The 24,142-nt window shown below is 36.9% G+C and overlaps 1 protein-coding gene across 2 annotated transcripts in view; it reads left to right on the top strand.

The window, feature by feature from the left end:
• LOC131962945 (neural cell adhesion molecule 2-like) overlaps positions 1–24,142 on the top strand; it is a 433,656-nt gene that overhangs the window by 325,153 nt on the left and 84,361 nt on the right. For both annotated transcript variants that reach the window (XM_059328060.1, XM_059328059.1), the window contains exon 7: positions 12,581–12,750. In XM_059328060.1, coding sequence (XP_059184043.1) covers positions 12,581–12,750 — 170 coding nt within the window. The remainder of the gene's footprint in view (positions 1–12,580; positions 12,751–24,142) is intronic.

Genomic DNA, 24,142 nt, shown 5'->3' with positions numbered 1-24,142 from the left:
CATTTTGCTGGTCTTGAACCACAAACCACATGTCAGGGGCTGGGGGTGGGATTATCTGATCAACAAGACCAAATAAAATGTATCATTCATTTTATTTTATTTGTTGTACTGCAACGGGCGAGAGTTAGCGGGCGAGAGTTAGCGGGCTAGAGTTAGCGGGCTAGAGTTAGCGGGCTAGCGTTAGCTTACAACAGAGTATAACATTAACATGGTCACATGACACAGGTACCTAAAACTCTCTTCAGCCCTTTGAACACTAAGGTGTTCTTTGCTCTTTTTACGTTTTACTCACTGTGGCCTTGTATACAATAAACAAGTGCCCACAAATGTCATGAATATTGGGGAAACAAATTGGGTTTCCACATACTTATACATATTGAACTGCTTGCATTTTTACAACCTCTACTCACAACCTCTCCTCTCCTCTCCTGTCCTCTCCTCTCCGATCTGTGTAAACAGCAGTGTACAATTTTGACGTACTTGTACTTTACTTGAGTTTTTCCATTTTATGTAACTTAAATTAATAAATGTACGTAAATGCAGGAAGTGAAGTAGTTACAAGGGTCACGAAAGGGACCCTCGTAACAGGACATTTCACCATTTGATTTTTCACCAGCTAGCTTCTTACCTTTATGTCTACCATTTGGTGGTAGTCTTCCCTTTTTTTTGGAAAAGTAATTTTTGAAGGGAGTCCTTAGTGGATCCTCCAAACTCAAAATGAAAGTACCTTTTAGCAGCTTTAAGAAAATAAACTGATTTGTATTTGACCGACACCGACATCGCTGTGGGCAGTGGTGGAAAGTAACTAAGTACATTTACTCAAGTACTGTACTTAAGTACAATTTTGATGCAGTTGTACTTTACTTGAGTATTTCCATTTTATGCAACTTTAAACTTCTACTTCACTACATTTTGAGGCAAATATTGTACTATGTAAAATGTACTCCACTACATTTAGCTGACAGCTTTAGTTACTTTTCAGGTTGAGATTTAAAACAGAATACGTTTAAAGTGATTAGTTTTTTTTTTTTATTAAACCTCACAAAAGTATATATAGTAGTTAAATGAGCCTTATCTTTACAAATATAAAATGCTTTCATCATAAATGCATCAATACAAATAATCTTATATTGTATTTAAAATATATAAAACAATCTGTGTGGGGCCGTTCTGCATAATGAGTACTTTTACTTTTGATATTTTGTACTTCTGCTGTACCTCAGTAAGTTTGAATAAAGGACTTTTACTTGTAGTGGAGTACCACATGCGGTGTGGTATTAGCACTTTATTGAAGTAAGGGATATGAATACTTCTTTACCACTGGTAAATAGCCAGCAGTTCTGTCTGATTTCAGTGAATATTTGTTATGTGACCGTTCGTCTCAGCAGAGTCAGTCATGGCTTAACTTTTAATTTATTTTTTGAATTTTCGCGTTTTTAAATGAGACATGTCATCACACACATAATCGCCTAAGTCATTTTTTGTCAAAATTACATCCTCAGTTGATCAGATCATGTGATTTTAAGATCATCACTTCTTTGACAGTTTGCCACATTCATAGGCATCAGATAAGAACCCAGCAAAGAAGAGCTAGAGGGAGATTGTTTAGTTATCAGTTTAGTTTATCAGTGTTTTATTGTTGACACTAATATTGGTAACACTTTACTCTAAGGTGTCTACATAAGAGTGACATGAGCGTGTCATAAACATGACATGGGATGTGTCATGAACATTAATGACACTTTGAAGTAACATTAATGCTCATGATACTTGTCATGTCATGTTTCTGACAGGCTTGTGTGACTCTTATGTAGACACCTTCAAAATAAAGTGGTACCATATCTTGCTTAGGTCACAAAGGCATGTTCAAAAAATTGCCTGAGTCATTTATTTCTCTTAAGTTACATAATTTACACACAGTGTTATAACTATCCCAATAGCCATCCTTTGTTACATCCTTTTTGAGTGAAATGATCAATAAATATCATATGTTACACTTTTGGTGAAGTTTTTTTTGTTTCCTGCAAAACTTGAAAAAATGAGTTAGGCGATTATTTTAACAGGGTGACGATGTGGAATAAAGTGACTTTAATGATAATATTCATTGATAGGATCTCAGTCACTTTACATATAATACATGAACAGATACGACAGAATGTATAGAAGAAAAAATAGAAAAGAAAGATGGTGTGACAGTTCATGTCAGGCAGTGGGAGTCAGGTTTTGCGGGCTATCTTGAAGAGGTTTTGACTTGGTTTTAAATGAGTGGAGAGTCAGAATTTCAGATGTTTGAAGGGAGGGAGTTGAGGCAGCAGTGGCAAAGGCTCTGTCCCCCATGGAGCGGTGCTTGGTCCTGGTGATGGGGGTCAGAAGGTTGTTGTCGGAAGATCTGAGGTATCACAATTTTAACCTTTGATTACAGTTTATTTCTAAGATAAACAGTGTATTTGTGGCGTTCCTTTAAAGAAAACACATGTTTGAATCCTGGTGGGGTTCAGAGGGTTAATACCTAGCACCGATCTCTGACATGCAGCTCAGAGAGCCATGGACAGGAAATACCAGGCTATGAAATATGATGGGCCCTCAAAGATGAAAGATGGCATAATACACAAGTGGATTGACAAATATTACACCCATAATATCCAATTCTATTCCAAAAGCACAAGCCTAATCTGCTGCTATAACAGCCTCCTCTCCTCTGGGAAGGCTTTCTGTAAGATTTTGGAACCTGGCTGCAGGGATTTTGCTCCCATTCAGTCCCAAGAGCATTAGTGAGTTTCTGTGCTGATGTTGGCCGATAAGCCTTGCATTGGTGTTCCAATTCATCCCCAACAGATTTGTTTGAGGTCAGGGCTGTTTGCAGGCAGGCTGGTCAAGTACTTCAACACCAAACAAGGAAAACAATTATATTATTGAACCAGCTATGTGCCAAGGGAGCACATAGCTGCAAAGTAGGGAGCTACCGTGTCGTCAAAGATACTGTATGCCATATAATTAAAGGGGCAAAAGACACGTTTTTTGCTCATGAAGTAAATCTTAACAGAATAATGACACCATCTGTACGTTGGTTCTCACTTTCACTGCATTGCCGTCTGCCTCCCAGGAAAATGTAGATATCCTTGACATGAACAGTAACTGTCTATAGTGTAGCTGAGAGTTGCACCTATATGAACCTTATGAACATAATTGAAGGTAACATGGAGGCTCCTTAGTCTGAACCAAGACAGTTTCACTCTTTCCATTCTTACCTTTCACAAATGCCTGATACATAGTTATTGCACCACTGCTTATAGTGTTTCATAGAGGCAATTGAGCAAAAAAAAAAAGCTTAGTGTAGCTATCCCAGGTAGTGTAAATGATCAATGGTGGGACAAGCGGAGTAGCTGTGAAAACTCTACCCTGTAAAAGACTCACAATATCAGTAAGAAACATACATGCCTACCTAGTGGTACTACGAGACTGGTCTCCCCTCAGAAACGCCAATATAGGGTATAATAATTTGTACAGGTAGTAAATACGACTCATATTTACATTTCAGACTGTCTTCCGATGGTATGATTGATAGTGATGCAGAGTTTAAATGGTGGATATCACACTCGGGGCAGGATGGAGGGTAATACGCACTCAAACTTTTGACAAATATGTAATATGCTATGATAGAACACATAAATGTAGGTATCAATGGTGACATTTCAAAGGATTAAAAATCAGCATTTTATGGTTTGAAAATGACCCATTGCACCCTCGGCTGTTTAAAATCAGCCCTGAACTTGCAAGGCCAATACTGACATTGAGTCATCTGGTTGGGACTTGGAAGACCTATGTTTACTAAGTGCAGTTGGGTGAAACTGCATCTACTGGAAATGGAAAACAATCTCGTCTTTGTGACAGAAGCACCAACGATTACCACTTATACCCGTCTCACACCCTGGTTCGGAGCCAGCGCCTAATCTTGAACCAGTGGTTCCAGAGCGGCACCAACTCTTTGCTGGTCTTGAACCACAAACCACACATCAGGGGTTGGGGGCGGGGTTATCTGATCAACAAGACCAAATAAAATGTGGATCATTCATTTTATTTTATTTGTTGTACTGCAACTGGCTAGAGTTAGCCGGCTAGAGTTAGCGGGCTGGAGTTAGCGGGCTAGAGTTAGCGGGCTAGAGTTAGCCGGCTAGAGTTAGCCGGATAGAGTTAGCCGGCTAGAGTTAGCTGGCTAGCATTAGCTTACAACAAAGTCTAACATTAACATCTTACATTCAGTGTTAATAAGAACTTTATCGCCGTCCATAGCATTCAAGACGAGCAGAACAAATGTGTTGTTCATGTCTTGTTTGGATGCAAATGTAGGCTCGCAAAGCTAGGAGCAACAATTGTAAAGAGAAGATGTAGTCCAACATTGTTGTTATTATAGTTGCGAAGGGCGGAGACGTGTACAGACATATAGTGACGTAATGAAGTGGCTCTGGAGCCTGTGCAAAAGAATCAAACAGGTTCTGAGATGGACCAGCACCAACACCAGCCCAGCAAGAGAACTAGGTTTGTGTTGGGGTAAAGAAAAAGGGGTTTTAGAAATGCTTGTGGTATAAAAGTTGACAAGTTGCTGCTTCCACTTCAATAAAAACTTAGTGGAACTAAGTGGCCGAAACAAAACCATGTTACGTAGCTCCAAACCAAAAGCCCACATACATTTGACATTTACTGCTTTAACCACTTAACTCAAGCTCCTCTAACCTTCTTCAGATAACAGAACATATGTGCTCAAATGTATTCACCTTCATTTGTGCCAATATCTGAGTTAATATTCCCTTTTGAGAAGCAGCCTACATATAAACACTACTTTGGTTTTAGATCAAGTAGATATTCCCTCACACTTATAACAGATGAATTTATTTTCCGCCCTCACACATTGCCCTACGCAACCACACTATAGTATCACATGCCACGTAGCACCGGTGTGAAATTTTGCACCTGAAGAGCATTTGACTCCCCACCATGCACTCTCCAGCTCGACACCGAGTAATTAGCTTGCACCCACTCAGCTGGGAATCGTGACAGGCTATTTGCACCTGAGCATCTATTGATAACACTTTATTGGCTTTCCAGTGAAGTTCATACTTTATTTTTTTCCTATACTACTTGTTTCCATTTAATTATTCTTAATTCATAGCTCTTTTGCTGCCCATTTAATCATTTACACCTTTGCATGGCTGCTGACTGTTATATAGGCTTTTTCCGCCAGTTTTGCATGTGGAAAAAAAATCCAAAGATTGTGGAAAAATGTGATTTTGATAAGAAACGTCCAACATAGTTCTAACTGTGATGCATCACCTACCTCCAGCAGGTGTCTGTACAGAAAAGAATGGAAATCAATGGCTGCCCTGAAGGAACTAAAGGAAAACACTGCCGCTGTGAAAATGTATTTTCTGCAGTGAAGGGGCTAATATATAAGACAGGATTGTTCTTTAAATATCAATGAGTGACAACTTTTTCCATAACTTCAGCTCCAATTATATAGAAGGGAGAAAGACATGGCGACGGGTAAAAATAACACTGAAGTATAGCATCGAATTGAACATAATGACACACAGCAACCTTAAGTGTGAAGTCTGGAACACCCACACTTAGCTTTCATAGCAATTTCACGTTATTATTTTCTGACGTTAACTACCATTTTGTGTAGTCTTAATGGCAGAGTGGAAGAGTTTGATTGTGATGCTGCTGATTTATGGAGGTTGAAGTACATAGCTTGTGAAAAAAGCAAGAAAAAAGAAGTTTTTCTTACTGACATAGTGGTTTTTCCACACTTATATGGATCTTAACATAATCTTTGACATCAGTGACTGACAGGATATCAATCAGGAGGCACATTTATGACAGAAATGAGTAATTTTTACTGACTTAAATACAACTAACATGCAGAATCTACAGGAAAGTATTGCACAGGTCCATTCATTACAAAACCACTGATCTAGGTTTTGGGCAAAAATCTTCCTGGTAAGGTGTTATAAAAGTAGTAAATAAATGTACATAAATGCCAGAAGTGAAGTAGTTACAAGGGTGACAAAAAGGCAGGAAAATGGCTTTTTAGACATTTCACCATTTTTCACCAGCTAGTTTCTAACCTTTATGTCTACCATTTGATAGAAGTCTTCCCTTTTTTTTGGAAAATTACTTTTTTCAAGGGAGTCTGGTATTGGTGGCGCCTCCAAACTCAAAATGAAAGTACCTTGTAGCAGCTTCAAGAAAAAAAAACTGATTTGTATTTGTCCGACATCGATGTGGGCAGTGGTGGAAAGTAACTAAGTACATTTACTCAAGTACTGTACTTAAGTACAATTTTGATGAAGTTGTACTTTACTTGAATATTTCAATTTTATGTAACTTTATACTTCTACTCCACTACATTTAGAGACAAATATTTTACTTTTTACTCCACTACATTTAGCTGACAGCTTTAGTTACTTTTCAGGTCGAGATTTAACATGAAAAAAACATGAATTCAAAGTGATTAGACATTTGTTGAAATGAAACCTAATAACATTAGTTATTAATAATATTTGGGATATATTTAACAATCTGAGTGAGTCCATTCTACATAACGAGTACTTTTACTTTTGATGCTTTAAGTACATTTTGATGCTGATACTTTTGTACTGTTACTTCAGCAAGTTTTGAATGCAGGCTATTACTTGTAGTGGAGTCATTTCACAGTGTGATATTACTACTTTTACTTAAGTAAGGGATCTGAATACTTTTTAGGCATATTTATGACTGAAATGAGTCATTTTAACCGACTTAAATATAACTAACATGCAGAATCTACAGGAAAAGTGTTGCACAAGTTAATTTATTTCTCTAATTATAATAATTGTTGTTCATCAGCATGCAAATGATGTCAACGCTGCGCATGTAGCAGGTTATTTTGGGCTCATGTTGAAAACAGCTTAATTTTAAGTGATAATGAATGAGTCATCAAAAGCTAAACAAGCAGACGCCTCCTTTACATACTCATCACCTCAACTGAAAAGGTCACATGTTCCAGCGTTTAACCTGCTGACAGCATCTACAGTATGCTGTGAAATAGCTCGACAGCTAGATGTCCTGTATTTTATGTCACTGTCTCCTTAACTGATGCAAATTATACTTAAAGTGTCTTTGAAAAGTCGATCATTGCAGGAAAAAAAAACAGGCCACGTGCGTCACTTTTTGAAGTACAAACACAATTCGAAGGCAGCTCACAGCTGGAAAAGAACTCAACTTTGTACGTCTCATTCATCTTGCTCTTTGGTTTGCAACCCCAGCAGCAGAAATTATATTTACTCCTGGGTGTGTGTTACCTTGTCTCTCTGCAACAGAGCAAACTAGGAAAATGTGATTTTAATGATTTAACAGCATGCATAATACAACGCTGCAAATTTCACAGTGATGATGGGTGAGAGGTGATGTATTGATTCAGTTTTACTTTCATACTGAGACTATTCAAGTAGCAGCTTTGTCGCAAGATAATAACTTCACTCACTGTCTATTTTTATACCTTTGCGCTGGCAGCAGCCATGGCAGGAGGCATTATGTGTCTCTCCAACCTGCAGGGCTGGGAAGTGAAGACAATGCGGAAGCGCCAAAAAACTGCAATTCCTTAAATGGCCACTTGAGGCTAGCTCCTAAAGGGAGTCAATCCCCATAGACCCCCATGTTGAAATGCCCAACTTTACAGTAGAAATTAACATTTTTACAGCCTGGTACCAAAAGTTTTCATTTTTTATAGCCACTTTATGAAAAATGTACAGTTTAATTTATATTAAAGCTTAAAGTTATGCACAATTAAGAGGATAGCTGCTTTAAGTGGCATGCAGATGCCCCACAGGTGATTCGCTGGTACATTCAGTCCTGCTCAGCTCAGCCCTGTTCCACATATTTGCCCCTTTTGTGGATTAACTGAGAGTAAGGAGGAGTCAGTTAGCTATAGAGGCAATGCAAGACAAGTTTATTTGTAAAATATTTATCATATATGTATTTATTATGTATAGCAAGTTTTGAATATGTGCAATTGCTTTACATAAGCATAAACATAAAAATAATAGAACAAGGACATTTAAAAGTGTTTTACATAAAAATTAAATGACAAAACAGATAAAATGGAATGAGACAAAAATAATGAATACGATTAACGAACCCATTTTGTTTTTTAAACAGTCTGAGCTTAAGTTGCATACTTATTTTGTTGCATTGTTTTCCCAACTCTCCAGGCATCCACTTTGCACTTGAAATGTGTTCACTTCTATTATATTAATTTTATCAAGTGTCGTTTTGTGAAAAGAGAGAAGAAGCAAAAAAGTGTTCTGTTTACAACATTTCCGTCATGCAACCTTCATGAGACGAAACCAACCAAAAGATGTCCCTGAAAAGTCATGGAAAAGTTTTGCAATTTTTCCACAATAATGTGTGCGAACCCCGATGTAGGATTTTTACAGTGATATTAAGGCTTTTACTCAATAACAAATCTGAGTGCATCTCCACCACTGACTCTGGTTGTGTCACATTGAACAATATATGTCACGTTTGGTGTGGTAAATACAAAGGATAACAAAAAAAATGGCTCTAAAGTATTTGTAATGTTATTAATGTTCCATTGGACAAAAACCTTACCTTAAAAACTGATAAAATGTGACGCATTTGTCAAGGTCATCCTGCTGCCTCGCACCTTAGAGATTACAACACTTCAACTACATCAACACTAAACTCTGCCGCGTCCACTGGCTGTCAAACATTTCACTGTTTTCTCCTTTATTTCCCAGGTCAGTAAATCCTTCGTGTCAATCCCGGACTACAGAATTAAAATGCTCGCGTCACAACAAAAGAATCGGCTTAGGCGTAAACAACAATCACGACCCAATTTAGTTTTCCTTTTGATGTCACCCCTCCCGGCGTCCTCCAGCCTCCCAGTTGCATTTCCTGTCGGTGCGAGGTTTCGCCGCGTCCTCTGTGCATCTTTGGTAATGGACTACCTGTCAGCAGTCAGTCAGTATAATGACATTCAGTGCTGCAGCCCGTCCTGCACTGTCCGTTCCAAAGATGAGGCCTCTCTTCATTTCCTCTTTGGCTCGCCACAGTTATTATTACTTGGCTTTGGTGTTTCCTCCGTCGACTTTCAATTATCCTCCCTCTCGCTTTCCTTTTTGTACAGTGAGGCACAGGCCGCTCTACAGTGTGTTACTGTGTGTTTGAGTCCAAAAATCCGCACATTTAAAACCCCCCGAATAATAAGTTTTTATTTCTCACTCACACAACAAACTATACAGTCTAAGACCATATAGAGAAGTCTCTATATATATTTAGAGGTGTGCATTATTCCAAGCCATGTGTTTTTAAGCTTCTGAATTCAATTTACACAGTAGCTTATGAGGTTAAAGAACAGGGTGCCAGTTTCAGATTGAGGGCATTATGATTCATATTGAATAAACAAGTTAAAATAAGAATGTGTTTTCATACCTATTCTTCATATTTCAAGGTTAAAATAGCATTTGGGTGGATTAAGAATAAATTGCAGCTGATGCTATGGTGAGCTGAAAGCCGTTTTCTTGGTTTTCTTTTATCTCAAGCTGTAATGATTTGATTTCAAATCCACAAATCCAGACACTGGCCAGTGCAACCACCACCGGTCATTGCAGCGGCTGGAAGTTAAGTGCCTTGCTCAAGGGCACATAGATGAAGTTGTTAAGGCAGAGGAGTACATTACTGATTCATTTTGCCTATCTAGATTTCCACTTATCTGCCAGTCACAACATAAGCCTTCATCTCTGACCTCTAGACTATAAATTCTGTTTCCAGTGGATCTAACTGATATCTTCTCTGCTATCTTAAAAGGATAGTTTGCTTTTTCTTTTACAAATGAGAAGTAATGGATAGCAACATTCACTGTGAGCCATCTTGTGTCAATATAACAACATGATCTCCAACCTAAATGACAGAATAGACCATTTGTCAATACCACCCATAATGACACATATGAGCATTTCATGGCTCACGGTACCTTGGAGCGTTCTAAAAATAGCACACACATCATAATATAGAGACTGAGAATCCCAAATCGGACACATCTGCAATGCCGCACTTTCCAGTGTTTCACGGTCATTTAGAATTAGATCGCCACCACCAGTCTAGGTATAATTTATTTAAACATATTAAACAATCTACGTGTGAAATTTAATGTATGTATATGGATATTTACACGTCTAATTACAATACGAAAGTAAATCTGATGAGAGAAAGCAAAGTAAGAACGCTTGGAGACGCTCGGGCAACAATCTTAAAAATACATCTTTATTTTTACTGTTCTGTATTTTATTGTGAAGGACAGAAGTACTGACTGGGTGTGTTGATAACCATGGTTGATAACAGTGATATTTATTTGGCTAACCCAGAAACATCCAATTTCCCCCAAAAATCTTTGCAGCCCCCATTTGGGATATAGTTAGCGCACGGCTAATTCAGTGGCGTTAGCTTCTTTTTGCCGACTTTGGTAAACCCGAGGCTAACTTATACAGTTAAAACAATATACAGTTCAAAAGATAAGAAGTTAATCTTTAGTTTCACACCATTTAATTAATTGGAAGCATCTGATGATCATTTAGTATTCCATACGAAATTTTGATAGAATCTTAGCCAAACAGTGTCCGATTTGGGATGCAGTTACGTTACATACATGTACGGCTTGCGGTTGTAAAAATGGGTGCAGTTTCTGTGCATTTAGGTTACAAAACCACTGATTTATAGGGTATAGGGTTAGGGCAAAAACTTCCTGGTAAGGTGTTATAACAGTAGTAAATAAATGTACATAAATGCCGGAAGTGAAGTAGTTACAAGGGTCACAAAAGGGACCCTCGTAACTGGACATTTCACCATTTTTCACCAGCTAGTTTCTAACCTTTATGTCTACCATTTGGTGGTAGTCTTCTCTTTTTTTTGGAACAGTACATTTTTTAAGGGAGTCTGGTGTTAGTGGCTCCTCCAAACTGAAAATGAAAGTACCTTGTAGCAGCTTCAAGAAAAAAAAAAAGATTTGTATTTGTCCGAAAATCAATGTGGGCAGTGGTGGAAAGTTACTAAGTACATTTACTCAAGTACTGTACTTAAGTACAATTTTGATGCAGTTGTACTTGAGTATTCCCATTTTATGTAACTTTATACTTCTACTCCACTACATTTAGAGGCAAATATTGTACTTTTTAGTCCACTACATTTAGCTGACAGCTTTAGTTACTTTACAGGTCGAGATTTAACATTAAAAAACATGAATTAACATTTGTTGAAATTAATCCTCATAACAGTATGTTGAGATAATATTGAATCCTACCTTAAGAAAAAATAAATAAAATGCTGCATAAATGCATCAATGATTATCATAATAATCCAATAATGTATAATAATGTGGATCTATATAACAATCTTAGTAGGTCCATTCTGCATAACGAGTACTTTTACTTTTGATACTTTAAGTACATTTTGATGCTGATATTTTTGTAAGTTTTGAATGCAGGACTTTTGCCTGTAGTGGAGTAATTTCACAGTGTGATATTATTACTTTAACTTAAGTCAGGGATCGGAATACTTTCCCCACTACTGGCTGTGGGTACAGGTAATTAACATTTCAATTCTTTAAGGAAATAAGAGCCTTTTTGTAAACCACACATGCATCATTTCAAGAGTTTAAAGGTGTAATTTACTTTTATTTTGGTGAGTTCTTGCTGCTCCCATAGAAATCCAGTCATTGAGCTTATCTCATACTTTTAGCCTGCATGAAAATAGCAAAAAATAAGCACATTTTTTTTCTAAATCTGTGTAAGAATGGGAAAAAAGTCAAGTTCCCCCGAAACTGGCGATCCCTTTAACCTTACAGATTACACGGCTGGTTAAGCTGCAGTAAATAAACAAGCGGGGGAGGCTGCAAACCTGCTTCACACCATTATGCTTCTGCTATGAAGCTTAAATATAGACATGGATCAATTTAGCTGTTGCTTTTTTTCCTGACTAATTTCCCAACAGAGTCCAATAAGAAAAGACATTAAGTCAGCACTGTATTCTGCACCACACCGGAGTCATTTCGTGAGCGCCGCAGTTCAAAACAGAATGTACACAACAACACAAGTGAGCTCCGAGGAGACCCTAAAACACTGACTGCGAATATGAAGAAGATATTTTTCTGCATGGCAGGGTTGCAGAAGTCAAAGTGTGTGAAGAATTGTAATGACATACTACAAATGAGTCATTGAACTATAGTTATTTCAATTATGGTATGATATGTCTATCCAAAACAATACTTTTATCACACATGAAAGGGTTTCTATAAAAAGTGTCGTGATGTTTCTGCCTGTTTGTGTGCTATACATAGAAATAGCTTCAAAGTCAAACTGCCTGCACTTAGCCTCTCTTTTATGGGATCAGTTGACACCCAAAGTGCTAAGATTATACATCTGTAACATCAAACATGTGCTGCAGTTTGGAGGTCACTGTCAGGTGTGAGTTGTTTGCCATATTTTTATTCTCTTTGCTCATCTGTGGCGTGCGCTTTTTGTTTGTGCAGGAAAGGGCAGCAGCTGGAGCCGTCTGAGCAGTATATTATCAGCCGGGTGGATGGAGGGCGGAGCATGTTAACCATCCGCAATATCCGACAGGGCGACGGGGGCACCTACACTTGCAAGGCCACCAACAAGGCGGGATCTCAGGAAAGGGAGATCTTCCTCAAAGTTTTTGGTAAGGATTTTTTTTTATTTAATATGTTCTTCCACATAGAAAGCTGTAAACTAAAGGGTTAGTTTAGGGCAAAAAAACTTCCTGGTAAGGTGTTACAAAAGTAGTCAATAAATGTACATAAATGCCGGAAGTGAAGCAGTTACAAGGGTCACCAAAGGGACCCTCATAACTGGACATTTCACCATTTTTCACCAGCTAGTTTCTAACCTTTATGTCTACCATTTGATGGTAGTCTTCCCTTTTTTTTTGGAAAAGTACATTTTTTGAAGGGAGTCCGGTGTTAGTGGCTCCTCCAAACTCAAAATGAAAGTACCTTGTAGCAGCTTCAAGAAAATAAACTGATTTGTATTTGTCCGAAAATCGATGTGGGCAGTGGTGGAAAGTAACTAAGTACATTTACTCAAGTACTGTACTTAAGTACAATTTTGATGAACTTGTACTTTACTTGAGTATTAAAATTGTATGTAATGTTATACTTCCACTACATTTTGAGGCAAATATTGTACTTTTTTACTGTTTATGTTCTTCCACATAGAAAGCTGTAAACAAAAGGGTTATTCTAATATAAATAAACTCGAAACCTTTTCTGCTTAGAGAAACACAAATTTACTTACTTTAAAAAACTCTTTATAATAAGGTCCTTAATAACCATTAATTAACAAGTAATAAGGCATTGTTGTCGCTTTAGATCCGGTCGTTGCAAAAAACATCGTTAACTTATAGTTAACTTATAATAGATGAGCAATAAAGTATATTTTAATATCAATAAGCAAACAAAATAAGATTAATAAAGGCATGGCAAAGACATAATGGGTGGGTCATGGGTGTTTGTAATGCCATTATTAACACTTATATAAGCTTATAAACACACAATAATGTTAATAAGCATCTTGTAAGGACTTACAAGGGCCTTATTACTTGTTAATTAATGGTTATTACAAGGAACTTGATATAAAGCGTTACCCATTTATCAAAATTGTGACATTAATAGTGCTGTTTAACAACAAATTATTTTTTTCAGATTTGTTTTTAAGTAACAAAATAATAATAAATCAATAAAAATAAAAACAAATAGCAAACTCTAATAGGGTTAAATGCAATAAAGGACATCCTATTAACGGATTAGAATTGTTAAATGGGTTTAAATTTAGCCTAGTACGAAAAAAATAAGCTTTTTGAAATTAGCTACTTTTTTACATTTCTGTTTCCAGTCAGAGCCACATTTTGGAGAAGTCACTTCTTGTCACAGTCACATGACCACCACCCGAGGTGGTTGAATATAGGAGATTCTAGAAGATTTGAAGTGTTTGTTACACCCATGATTGTTATTGGTTAACACCACTTCTTTTTTTTTGATGCACAATTAACGCGTGCATGTTCTGTATTCTCGTTTAGGAAATCAGTAAGCCATGCAGCAGTAACTTAATGTATTTTTTGTTTCACCTTGTTTTGATTCCACTTAGCAGAAGAGGATGTTTTTGTGAGCCTTTATTATCCCCATGTGAGCTTAGATACAATTACACTCTGTGAGATTTGCTTTGTGTGAAGGATCCAGGAAAGGATCTTTGAGTAATGGAAAATTTAACCGAACAAAGTACCTGCTGTACAATGTGTCTGTTGTTGTGATGAATGAGGTCAATCGTTTTGTGTTGAGCTGCTTAAAACGGGATGTTTAGTTAACCTTTAGTGTTAAGTCAGACACCACATTGTGTTAGTGTTACTAAGTAATGTTACATTCAGGTCATTACTCCCATCCGTTGTTTCCTGTTGGGCCTCAGATTGCCACGTTTCAGCATATTTTTTGAGCATGCAGAACCTTTGAGACAGTATTTGTCATTCTTTTGGATTGTTGCAATAATAATGAACATGCATTTGCATAAAGCAAGCATATGTTTCCACTACCATGTTGATAAGAGTAAAAAAAACTTGAAAATATCCCTTTAAGGTCCATTTAGAACAGATAAAAATTGCAATTAATTTGCGATTTATAGCGAGTTAACTATGGACAATCATGCGATTAATCACGATTAAATATTTTAATCGATTGACAGCCCTAGTCCTGATATTAAGCAGATTTACAATGATTTTCATAATCACGTTTTTAACCATCATTCCTCAGTTATCACAGTTATTATTATGGATTCCCCGTGTTTTTCTGGAGTCTGTTGATACTGATAAAGGCTAATAAAAAGAGATAAGGTAAGATAAGATAGAATTTTATTAATCCCGAAGGAAATTCTGGTTCCAAATAACTCCAAACCTCCAAAACAATCACAATATAAGATTATATAAGAAAACATTAAGAAAAATAGGTAACAATAACAAAATATAGTATAAATATAAATATAACAGTATAAAAATAAGAAACAAAGATATAGAGACCTCTCAAGGTAAGGTAAAAACATTTTTTTTTCTAAAGTGGGTGAAGTGACCCTTTAATCCAGTTTAACCTGAAATAACACAACAAAAAAACACAAATGCTCACTATCATTTAGGAAGTTTGTTTTCATATGACATGCACATCCAAAGCTTTTAGTGTAATGGCATTGTCCATGACAGTGAACAGTGTTTTATGATGATCCATAAAGCTTTATTGTAAGGACCTCTGCAAATTCCATTTCATAAAAAACTGTTTTTCAAAAGTGCAATTGTCCAAATGGCCCTGAGCCCACAACAATAACAACTGCATCAATATGATATATCTCCGCTGAAAGGAAATATTTCATTTATTGCTCCATATTTCATTTACTGCACTCCTAATAAAAAATTTCAATTTATATTTTCATAAACCTGCTGGCTATTTCCTCACAGATCACTCCGATAGTGCATATTCCGCTCATGAAAATGTATGGAGATTTGTGCTCGAGTCATCAACATCCTTTCAAGATCTGAGAAGCGCTTGTTCTTCAAAATGCACATTTAAATGAAGAAGTTAAAGGGGAGGGAGGAGTTTTACTTTCCACTGTGCGGCAGGGAAACGCAGTTGTAAGTTAGTTTTATTACCCTTGACAGCAGAGGCGGGAGGAGAACAGGGCATTTAAGTTAAGACAAGCTGTGTGTGTGTGTGTGTGTGTGTGTGCATGTGTGTGTTTTTCTCTCAGTGCTTCATATTTAATGTCAGTCTTGTTTCCACCAGCTTTTTATTTTGTTTGTATATTCTTAAAAGGAAAAATAGCAGCCTTGTCTTCCTGCCATGATAGATACAGTCAAGCTCAGGGTTCACACTGGCCAACATTCATTTAACTTATCATCATATCCAATTATGTTAATATATATTCTGCCCTTCAAAGCCATAACAGTAACTAAGCCTACATATTAGCTCAGCAAAGGAGCAGGAAAAGATACTGGATAAAAGGAAGATGGCTCATTACAGGCTTTACCAATGCTATGAAATGGAATGTCAAAAAATGTCAAAAAAAGGTTATACTTTAGTTTGTCCAAAAAATGCCAAAAATGGCCCAATTAGAGTCTGTTGGTACATTTAGTAGTATAGTATGTCCACAAATGACTAAAATCACAGTATTATAGTCACTATATTTGTGATAATGATACACTTTTAATGCAGTATGAGTCACAGCAGTATTGCCAAAATGAGTGCCTGCTACTGGCAGCAGGAGATCATCCTGTCCTCATACCTTAGTGTAATAATCTATTTAAAACATGTGGTTAATGTTTTCAAGCGGCCGCAGGTTGTTTAGCTTTGGGCACAAAAAGAGTTAGATGGAGGCGCTGGGGCTCACCTGTCCTGTAAACGGTGCCTCTGAGTGCAGTCGACAGCACATGCACCTGCTGAAACAACCCATAAAGACCCATAATGCGCACAGCATTATACATACACGTACTGTGCTGTGGCTCAGTTGGTAGAGCGGTCACCTGCTGATGGAGGGTTGGTGGTTTGATCCCTGACCATGGCAGCCTACATGTGGAAGTATCCTTGAGCAAGATACTGAACCCCAAATGGCTCCTGATGCTGCGTTCATCGGTGTGAGAATGAATTCCCAATGGTGGCAGGTGGCAGCAGTGTGGCCTGGTAGCCTCTGCCACCAGTATGAATGTGTGTGTGTGAACGGGTGAATGAGTGTAGTCTGTAGTGTAAAGTGATTTAGATAAAAGCGATATATAAGGAGAGTCCATTTTGTTTTTGGTTGTGAAAAAGGCTGCAGTTTCATTAAATTTATGCTACAAAACCACTGTTTAGGGCAAAAAAAAACTCAGAGTAAGGCTTTATATATGACAGTTTAAACAGTAAATGCTGGATGTGAAGTAGTTATGAGGGTGAATAAAACAGAAGTTATGTAAAAAAAAAAAACAAGTTACATAAAAAAATACAGGAGTTACAAAAGAGAACGGAAGTTGCGTAAAAACGTGATTCACAAACAGTGAGCCACAGAAGTTACGTGAAAAGTTGTTTACAGTAAATAAATGTACGTAAACGATGGAAGTGAAATAGTTACGAGCATGACGTGAGCCACGGAAGTTACGTAAAAACGGAAGTTACGTAAAAACGGAAGTTATGTAAAAAAACGGAAGTTACGTAAAAAACTGAAGAACTGATGTAAAAAGTCGTTCACAGTAAAAAAAACTATGTAGATGATGGAAGTGAAGTAGTTACAAGGTCGACGTGACTACCTGAAGTGACATGGTTACGTAAAACTGCGAGGCATCGTTTACGTTTGTTTTTCACATGGGACATGAACCCTGTTCTCCTGGATGAAAATCCAGGGTCTGCATGCCTCGGACCCCCCTACCTGGCCACCTTTCCCCACCGGCTGGCTACTCTATGTTTAAGTGGAAAGCCCTGGTTATTGGAGTGTGGTGTGCCCTGAGATTTTAGCCTGCAAAAAGTCATATTTTCTAATGCCTCAAAGAAATGCTTTTAAATAAATAGCCGAATTATAGTCTGTTGATTCATATAATAGAATAGTAAGTCCAAAAATGTCCTGTCTCCTAAGTAGGGGTGGTCACCTTTCCTGTCACTTGCTTGGTATTGGGAACATTATTTATATTTTCTTTTGCGAACATTAGATATTTACACAGCTTACAGTCAAAATTAGTTCGCTAGGATTCGTACAAGACCGTTTGGCTGATGTCTTCTGTTCTTGCAGAGATTTTCGGATTGAGATGCTGAGGCAGAGACAGGTCTCAAACAAAGTTAATTTTCTCCTGATTTGTCCATCTGAAAATGCCATTATTGTGTCAGAATGTTCAGAAGGCATGTGGCATGTGAAAAATGGCTCCAATATTAGTCTCTTTGTTGTAATCTGTGCTCGCTGTCATTTCTGTCATTGGAATCAATAGACTGCCTACTCTTCAGCACTGGAAACCTTGGATGTAGATGTCTTGCAATGTCACAAAAGAGAATGCCATTATGTATGGGAATTTACTGTTAATGTACATGGAAAATATTCACAGTGAACTGTCAATATTCAGTTATCAACTAGGGAAACTCAACAGTATTGTGCTGCAAATGTGTAACCTTAAAACTACAGCACTTGTATGTACAGCTGCTGCCAGTAAATTACTGTAAATGTTTAATTTAGTTGTATTACATTAACATCATTTTATGAGAGTAGTTTCCAAGCTGAAAGAGATTTAATGTTAAGTCTGTGACAATTTTTAAAACAGCGTAAAATCATCTTTTACACTTTCTATCTGTTCTACAGACTTCATCATCTTTTGTCTTTCTGTAGTTATACATCTCTCTGCCTTTGTAGTATTAATAAAGCTTGAGTCCTGTGATCACAAACATTACAGGCAATCTTAGACAGTAGATAGAATAAATGTCTCCTTGCTCAATTGTGTATTATTGCACCATTACAGGTGATAAAATGAGCAAAAGCAATAATGTTTTCAGCACAGGGAAATAAGGAAAATATATATTTGTGGAGTTTGGAGCTTCACAAAGCTGCAGCAGCTGCTCGATATTAACTTTCACAGATCGTGCAGATCCATGATCATGTGTTGCCACAAACAGATAATTGTTGCAATGAATTGCTTGAAGCTGATTCCTTCTTGTTTCACATTCAGACACTTTTACAATAAAGCTGTAAATGCCAGCAGCTACTATGATTCTTCAGGGATTATGTGTTGCTTTTTAAGCCTCTGGGTCATTTGTTGCTGTAAGGAAAAATCCACTTTTTTTTTTTTTTTAAAGAAACAGTGTTCTTTTTGGTGTCTTTAACACAGAAAACGACTGTAATCCAATCCAATCCAATCCCCTTTATTTATATAGCACAATTTTAGCAAACACAAGGTTTCCAAAGTGCTGCACAAACAATAAATCAACCTGGTCTCACAGAAATCCGTGAAATAGCCACGGATTTCGCTTAACTCAAAATCCGTGGAATAGCCACGGAATCGCTCAAATTTCCGTGAAACTGACACGGATTTCGCTACAATGCAAGTTAATGACAGTCATATCCCGTGGCTATTGGTTTGTTCGAAGTCACGTGACTTTCAAGGTCCCGGCGGTCAGAACAAAAAACATGGCCGACAGTTCTCTCATTTTTTGTGAAAAATCAATATTTTGACTTAGTTTCTGCATAAAAATGGATTTTGATCACATTTGTAGCGAGAAATATATGTTTTATTTTCTAAATATTCACTCAGTGAATGTACATAATCACTTTGTATGTTGGAATTGTCACGGGATATGACTGTCATTAACTTGCATTGTAGCGAAATCCGTGTCAGTTTCACGGAAATTTGAGCGAATCCGTGGCTATTTCACGGATTTCTGTGAGATCATGTTGCAATAAATACATAACACAAAACAAAGAGATGTAGTAAACAATAGATCAGTAAGATGCAATAAGATAAAATAAATTAAAAATGGGATAAAAATAAATAAAATAAAATGTAAAATGTAGTTAATGTGAGGTTTTGGTGAAAAAGCAAGCTGCTTCTTTCTAAACTCTCCATTTTTCTGCAGCCACGCTGGCAGAAAGGTATCATAGAAGGAGCAGATACTCATCTCTCTGCAGACAGAAGCCTCAGAGCCCTCAGCAGTCGGCCTCAGTTTGATGTGCTGTCAGTGAAACACAGCATCCTGTTTAATGGCTGTTTCATAATTTGAACAAGTCTGCTGAGCACCTCATGGTATTGTTCTCTTTTGTCTTTGTGTTGACTCAGAACACACTGTTTTTTACAGAAAATGTACGAGACGAGACAGCGAAAACAACATTGAATTGCATCACTTTTTTATCACTCCTGCAATAAACTGCAGATTGACATGTATAATAGAGGAGTGAGTGGCGGTGGGTTTTTCAGTTAAACCCACTAAGCTTTGCAGAGTTATAAGAGGCATCAGGGATGACAGGAGAGAATCTATGCTGACATTTGCGTTGCGGATCTGTGCAGCTGAAACAACAAATACACACATAATCGTTATACCGGATACAGTTAGTTTTCTGATACCTGTCAGTGCGAGGGATAGAAGCTTTATTTAAAGTCAAATATTGCTCGAAGGAGGATGGAAATAGTGTTCAGCTACAGAACACAGCAAGGCTTTTTGTGAAATGTTTTTTTTCTGCATTACAAACCAAGCTGTTTCAGTTGTTTTTGCTGTTTTTACTCACTGTGGATTCTGTTTCACTGCAATATATAAGTCTGTCCTCTGTAATGAGCACCATCATGGCTAGTGGGTACAACTCAAAAATGTGTTAAGTGCAGAATAACACAGTTATAATGACATGCATCGTTAAAAAAAGAAAAGAGACAAGATGATTTTCTCTGTTAAATCATTTTTTTTAAATTGTCAAGTTTATTTATAGAGCACATTTAAAAACAACCTCAGTTGACCAAAGTGATGTACAGTTATTAAAATACAATGCAATCATACAAAAATATAGTAATAAAAAGAAAAACAATTAAAACAATAAAATAATACTAGAAACAATGAAATAATTAAAAAAAAACTAATTTTAAAAACAGAGAGAGTTAAAAAGGAAATAAAGGACTAAAAATGAAAAAAAAAAAAAACAAGAAAAAACAAGTAAAAAGGTAAAACATTTGAATAAAATGGAATTTATATAAACAACACTAGTGATTCAAGTGCCACCAATGTTGGAAAAAAGAATTTGGTCTCTACATCTTGAACATATTGAACTATTTTCATTTTTATAGCCTCAACTACAACCTCTCCTGTCCTCTTCTCTCTGGTCTGTGTAAACAGCCTGCAGTTCTGTCTGATTTTTCAGTGAATATTTGTCACGTTACTGGTCATCACAGCAGAATCAAACACCATATTATAGTCTGTCCAAAAATGTTTTTGTTTTTTTAAAACACCATATTATATTATAGTGTTGTGCTGTGAAATTTTGTGACAATTATACACTATTTATGCAGTATGACTTACAGAAGAATCGCCGAAATTAGTGCCTGCTTCTGGCTACAGGAGATCATGATGTCATCATACCTAAATATAATAATTGCTATTTAACACATGTGGTCCAACTGTCCTCTCCTCTCTGGTCTGTGCAAACAGCCTGCAGTTCTGTCTGATTTTCAGTGAATATTTGTCACGTGACTGTTCATCTCAGCAGAATCAATCATGGCTTCACAGCGTCGCTGAGGAGCTCATAATTTAAGATTTTTAACAGGATCTAGTTGTTCAGTTTATTTTTGGAGGTTTTTTTTAAATAAGACATGTAGAATTAAGTGATTTTGACAGAAATATCAGAATTTTAAAGCTTCTTTTTGCTTACTTTTTCCAACATTCTTAACCAATGATCTGTTCAAAGACTGTTGGAAAGTTGAAATTCAGATGATAATGCCTGTTTTTACAGCATCTTTCTACAATAAACAGTGTATTTTTGGCCGTCTTTTGAAGAAAACATGTCAAACCTGCTGTCACATGGTGGTTCAGAGAGTTTGTGGTCGATGTACAGTAAGAAATGTTAATGTAAGCGTCACACATTCTCCTCCCTAATGTGGTAATGAGTCAAATTGCACTTTGTTGTCATTATGCCACTTTCTGCCATTACACTAACACCATTACTGGCTTTCTAACAGAGAGATCGTTTTTTATGCCGAGAGTGTCAGGAGTGACAACATTTGCAAGTCTAATTATTACAATACCTATAATTAAAAAATAAAGTGTAATTATACTTATTAACAAATGCCAGAATAAAAAACTCTTTGTTTGATGAGAAAGAAAGTTACGCAGTCATTTACGCATCAAACTGAAAAGAATAAACTCTCCACACCCCAAACCTGGAAGGTCGAATTAATTCTGGATTTTTATCTTTTTAGCGAACAAATGCAGCTCAGTTCTTTCCCATTTAGAGTTGAAATGTTTTAGATAATGCGTTATTAATAATGTTCCCTGCAGAGTGGTTTTTGCACCATGCTTGATAAATGAGACATTTTCCATTTAATATTTGCATGATGAAGGGCATCTGGGGCAAAACGGCTGCAGATAAGGTGCTGATGAAGAACTGGTTCAGACCGGTCTCAGTGCTATTAACACTTTTATGTATGTGTGTGTGTGTGTGTGTGTGTGTGTGTGCGCTTTGAATGTGCATTTGCGTTGCAGTATTGAGCGAAACCGTCCACACATGTGTTTATTTGTTAATAAAAAGCAGATTTAATAGATGTGAACGATCATTTAAAGCGCTCCACTCTGCAGAAATCATCTTAACAAGTCGTTTAGTCTCATTAGGAGACTTTAAAGCTTATTTTTCTTCCAACGAGCACAACTTGTTCCAGCGGGTTGAGATAAGTTCACTTGTTCCCGCTGCAGTGTCCTTTTGTCTGCTCACAAAACAGAATAATGCCCCGTTATCACGACTTTTGAATTAAACTGATTTGTTTTTTTATAAACAAGTGAAATTATCCAATTCTTATCGGCAGATTGGTTCGTTTTTAAGTGCCACATTTAAGGACTCGATTGTAGACAAAGTAACTCATCAGGGTGGTTGTTTTTGTTGGTTTTGTCTCTATTGTGAAAGAAAAATTCACCATTATTTTAATTGGAGGCTTGTTTTATGGTTTCAGTCAACATTCCAATTGGATCTGAAAATATTGAGCTCACCGAGTTAATGACTCAGATTTCACAAAGCAGACCACCAACAACAAACAAACATTTACTCTAATACAAAGAGTGAAATACCATACTTTTTACTTTGCTACATATTATGTGACAGCTTTAATTACAAGTTATATTTATCAGATATCATCAGAAACTCTGTTTGCCACAGAGCTTATTCTCAGCAATGGTCCAAAATCCAATGCAAAAATCCCATAGGAGAATTTTCAATGGAGCCCATGGAGATACTTTTGGGTTGGCCGACAAAATTACAGCATTTGGTTTGCTCCCTATGACATTACGTTTAAGTGTTATGTAATGTGCAGTTGTCAAATTCGAAACAGTAGGAAATGAGAGCACATTGAGTTATAAAATAAGTATATTAATATATGAATTAATTCTCTGCCAGCATTCCATTTTTCATATTCTTCATAGAGGTCAAATGACGCTCCAAACACTCAAAAAATTGTATTACCACCACTGTGGTACCTGTTATCTATGATCAGGGTTAGGGTTCAGACTTTGTTGAGCCCAGTGGTGGAAGAAGTATTCAGATCTCTTATTTAAGTATAAGTACTAATACCACATTGTGAAATTACTCCACTACAAGTAAAAGTCCTGCATTCACAACTTACTGAAGTAAAAGTGCAAAAGTATCAGAATCAAAATGTACTTAAAGTACAATAGTAAAGTACTTGTTATGCAGAATGGACCCACTCACCTTGTTCTATATATATATTTCAAATACATTATTACATTATTTGTATTGATGCATTTTTGCAAGCAGCATTTTACAGTCTACCGGATAGGGTTCATTTACTTCATATGCTGCTGTGTGGTTTAATTAATAAAAATGCATAATCATTTTGTATTGATCACATGTTTTTCATTTAAGTCTTGACTGGAATAGTAACTAGTAACTAAAGCTGGCAGGCAAATGTAGTGGAGTAAAAAGTACAGTATTTGCTTCAAAATGTAGTGAAGTAGAAGTATATCCATCCATCCATCCATCCATCCATCCATCTTCCTCCGCTTATCCGGGGCCGGGTCGCGGGGGCAGCAGGTTAAGCAGGGCATTCCAGACGTCCCTCTCCCCAGCCACAATATAAAATAGAAATACTCAAGTAAAGTTCAAGTACCTCAAAATGTACTTAAGTACAGTACTTGAGTAAATGTACCTATTTACCTTCCACCGCTGCAGCTCACACAAAGAAACCCTAACACTGTCAAACTTCGTGGCACACCTCTCCCCTCAGGTCTGTGGGTTTTCTGGAGTCGTGGGTTATGATTTCTGTAAAGAGATAATTAGTTTTTCCTATTTTTTCCCTTTGCATTGAGCATACAACGTTCCATCTTGTTTCACTA

This window comes from Centropristis striata, chromosome 24, assembly GCF_030273125.1.
Source record: "Centropristis striata isolate RG_2023a ecotype Rhode Island chromosome 24, C.striata_1.0, whole genome shotgun sequence".
NCBI classification, from domain to species: domain Eukaryota; kingdom Metazoa; phylum Chordata; class Actinopteri; order Perciformes; family Serranidae; genus Centropristis; species Centropristis striata.
Note: the sequence above shows the minus strand (reverse complement) of the source record. Positions and strands in the feature narration are given on the sequence as shown.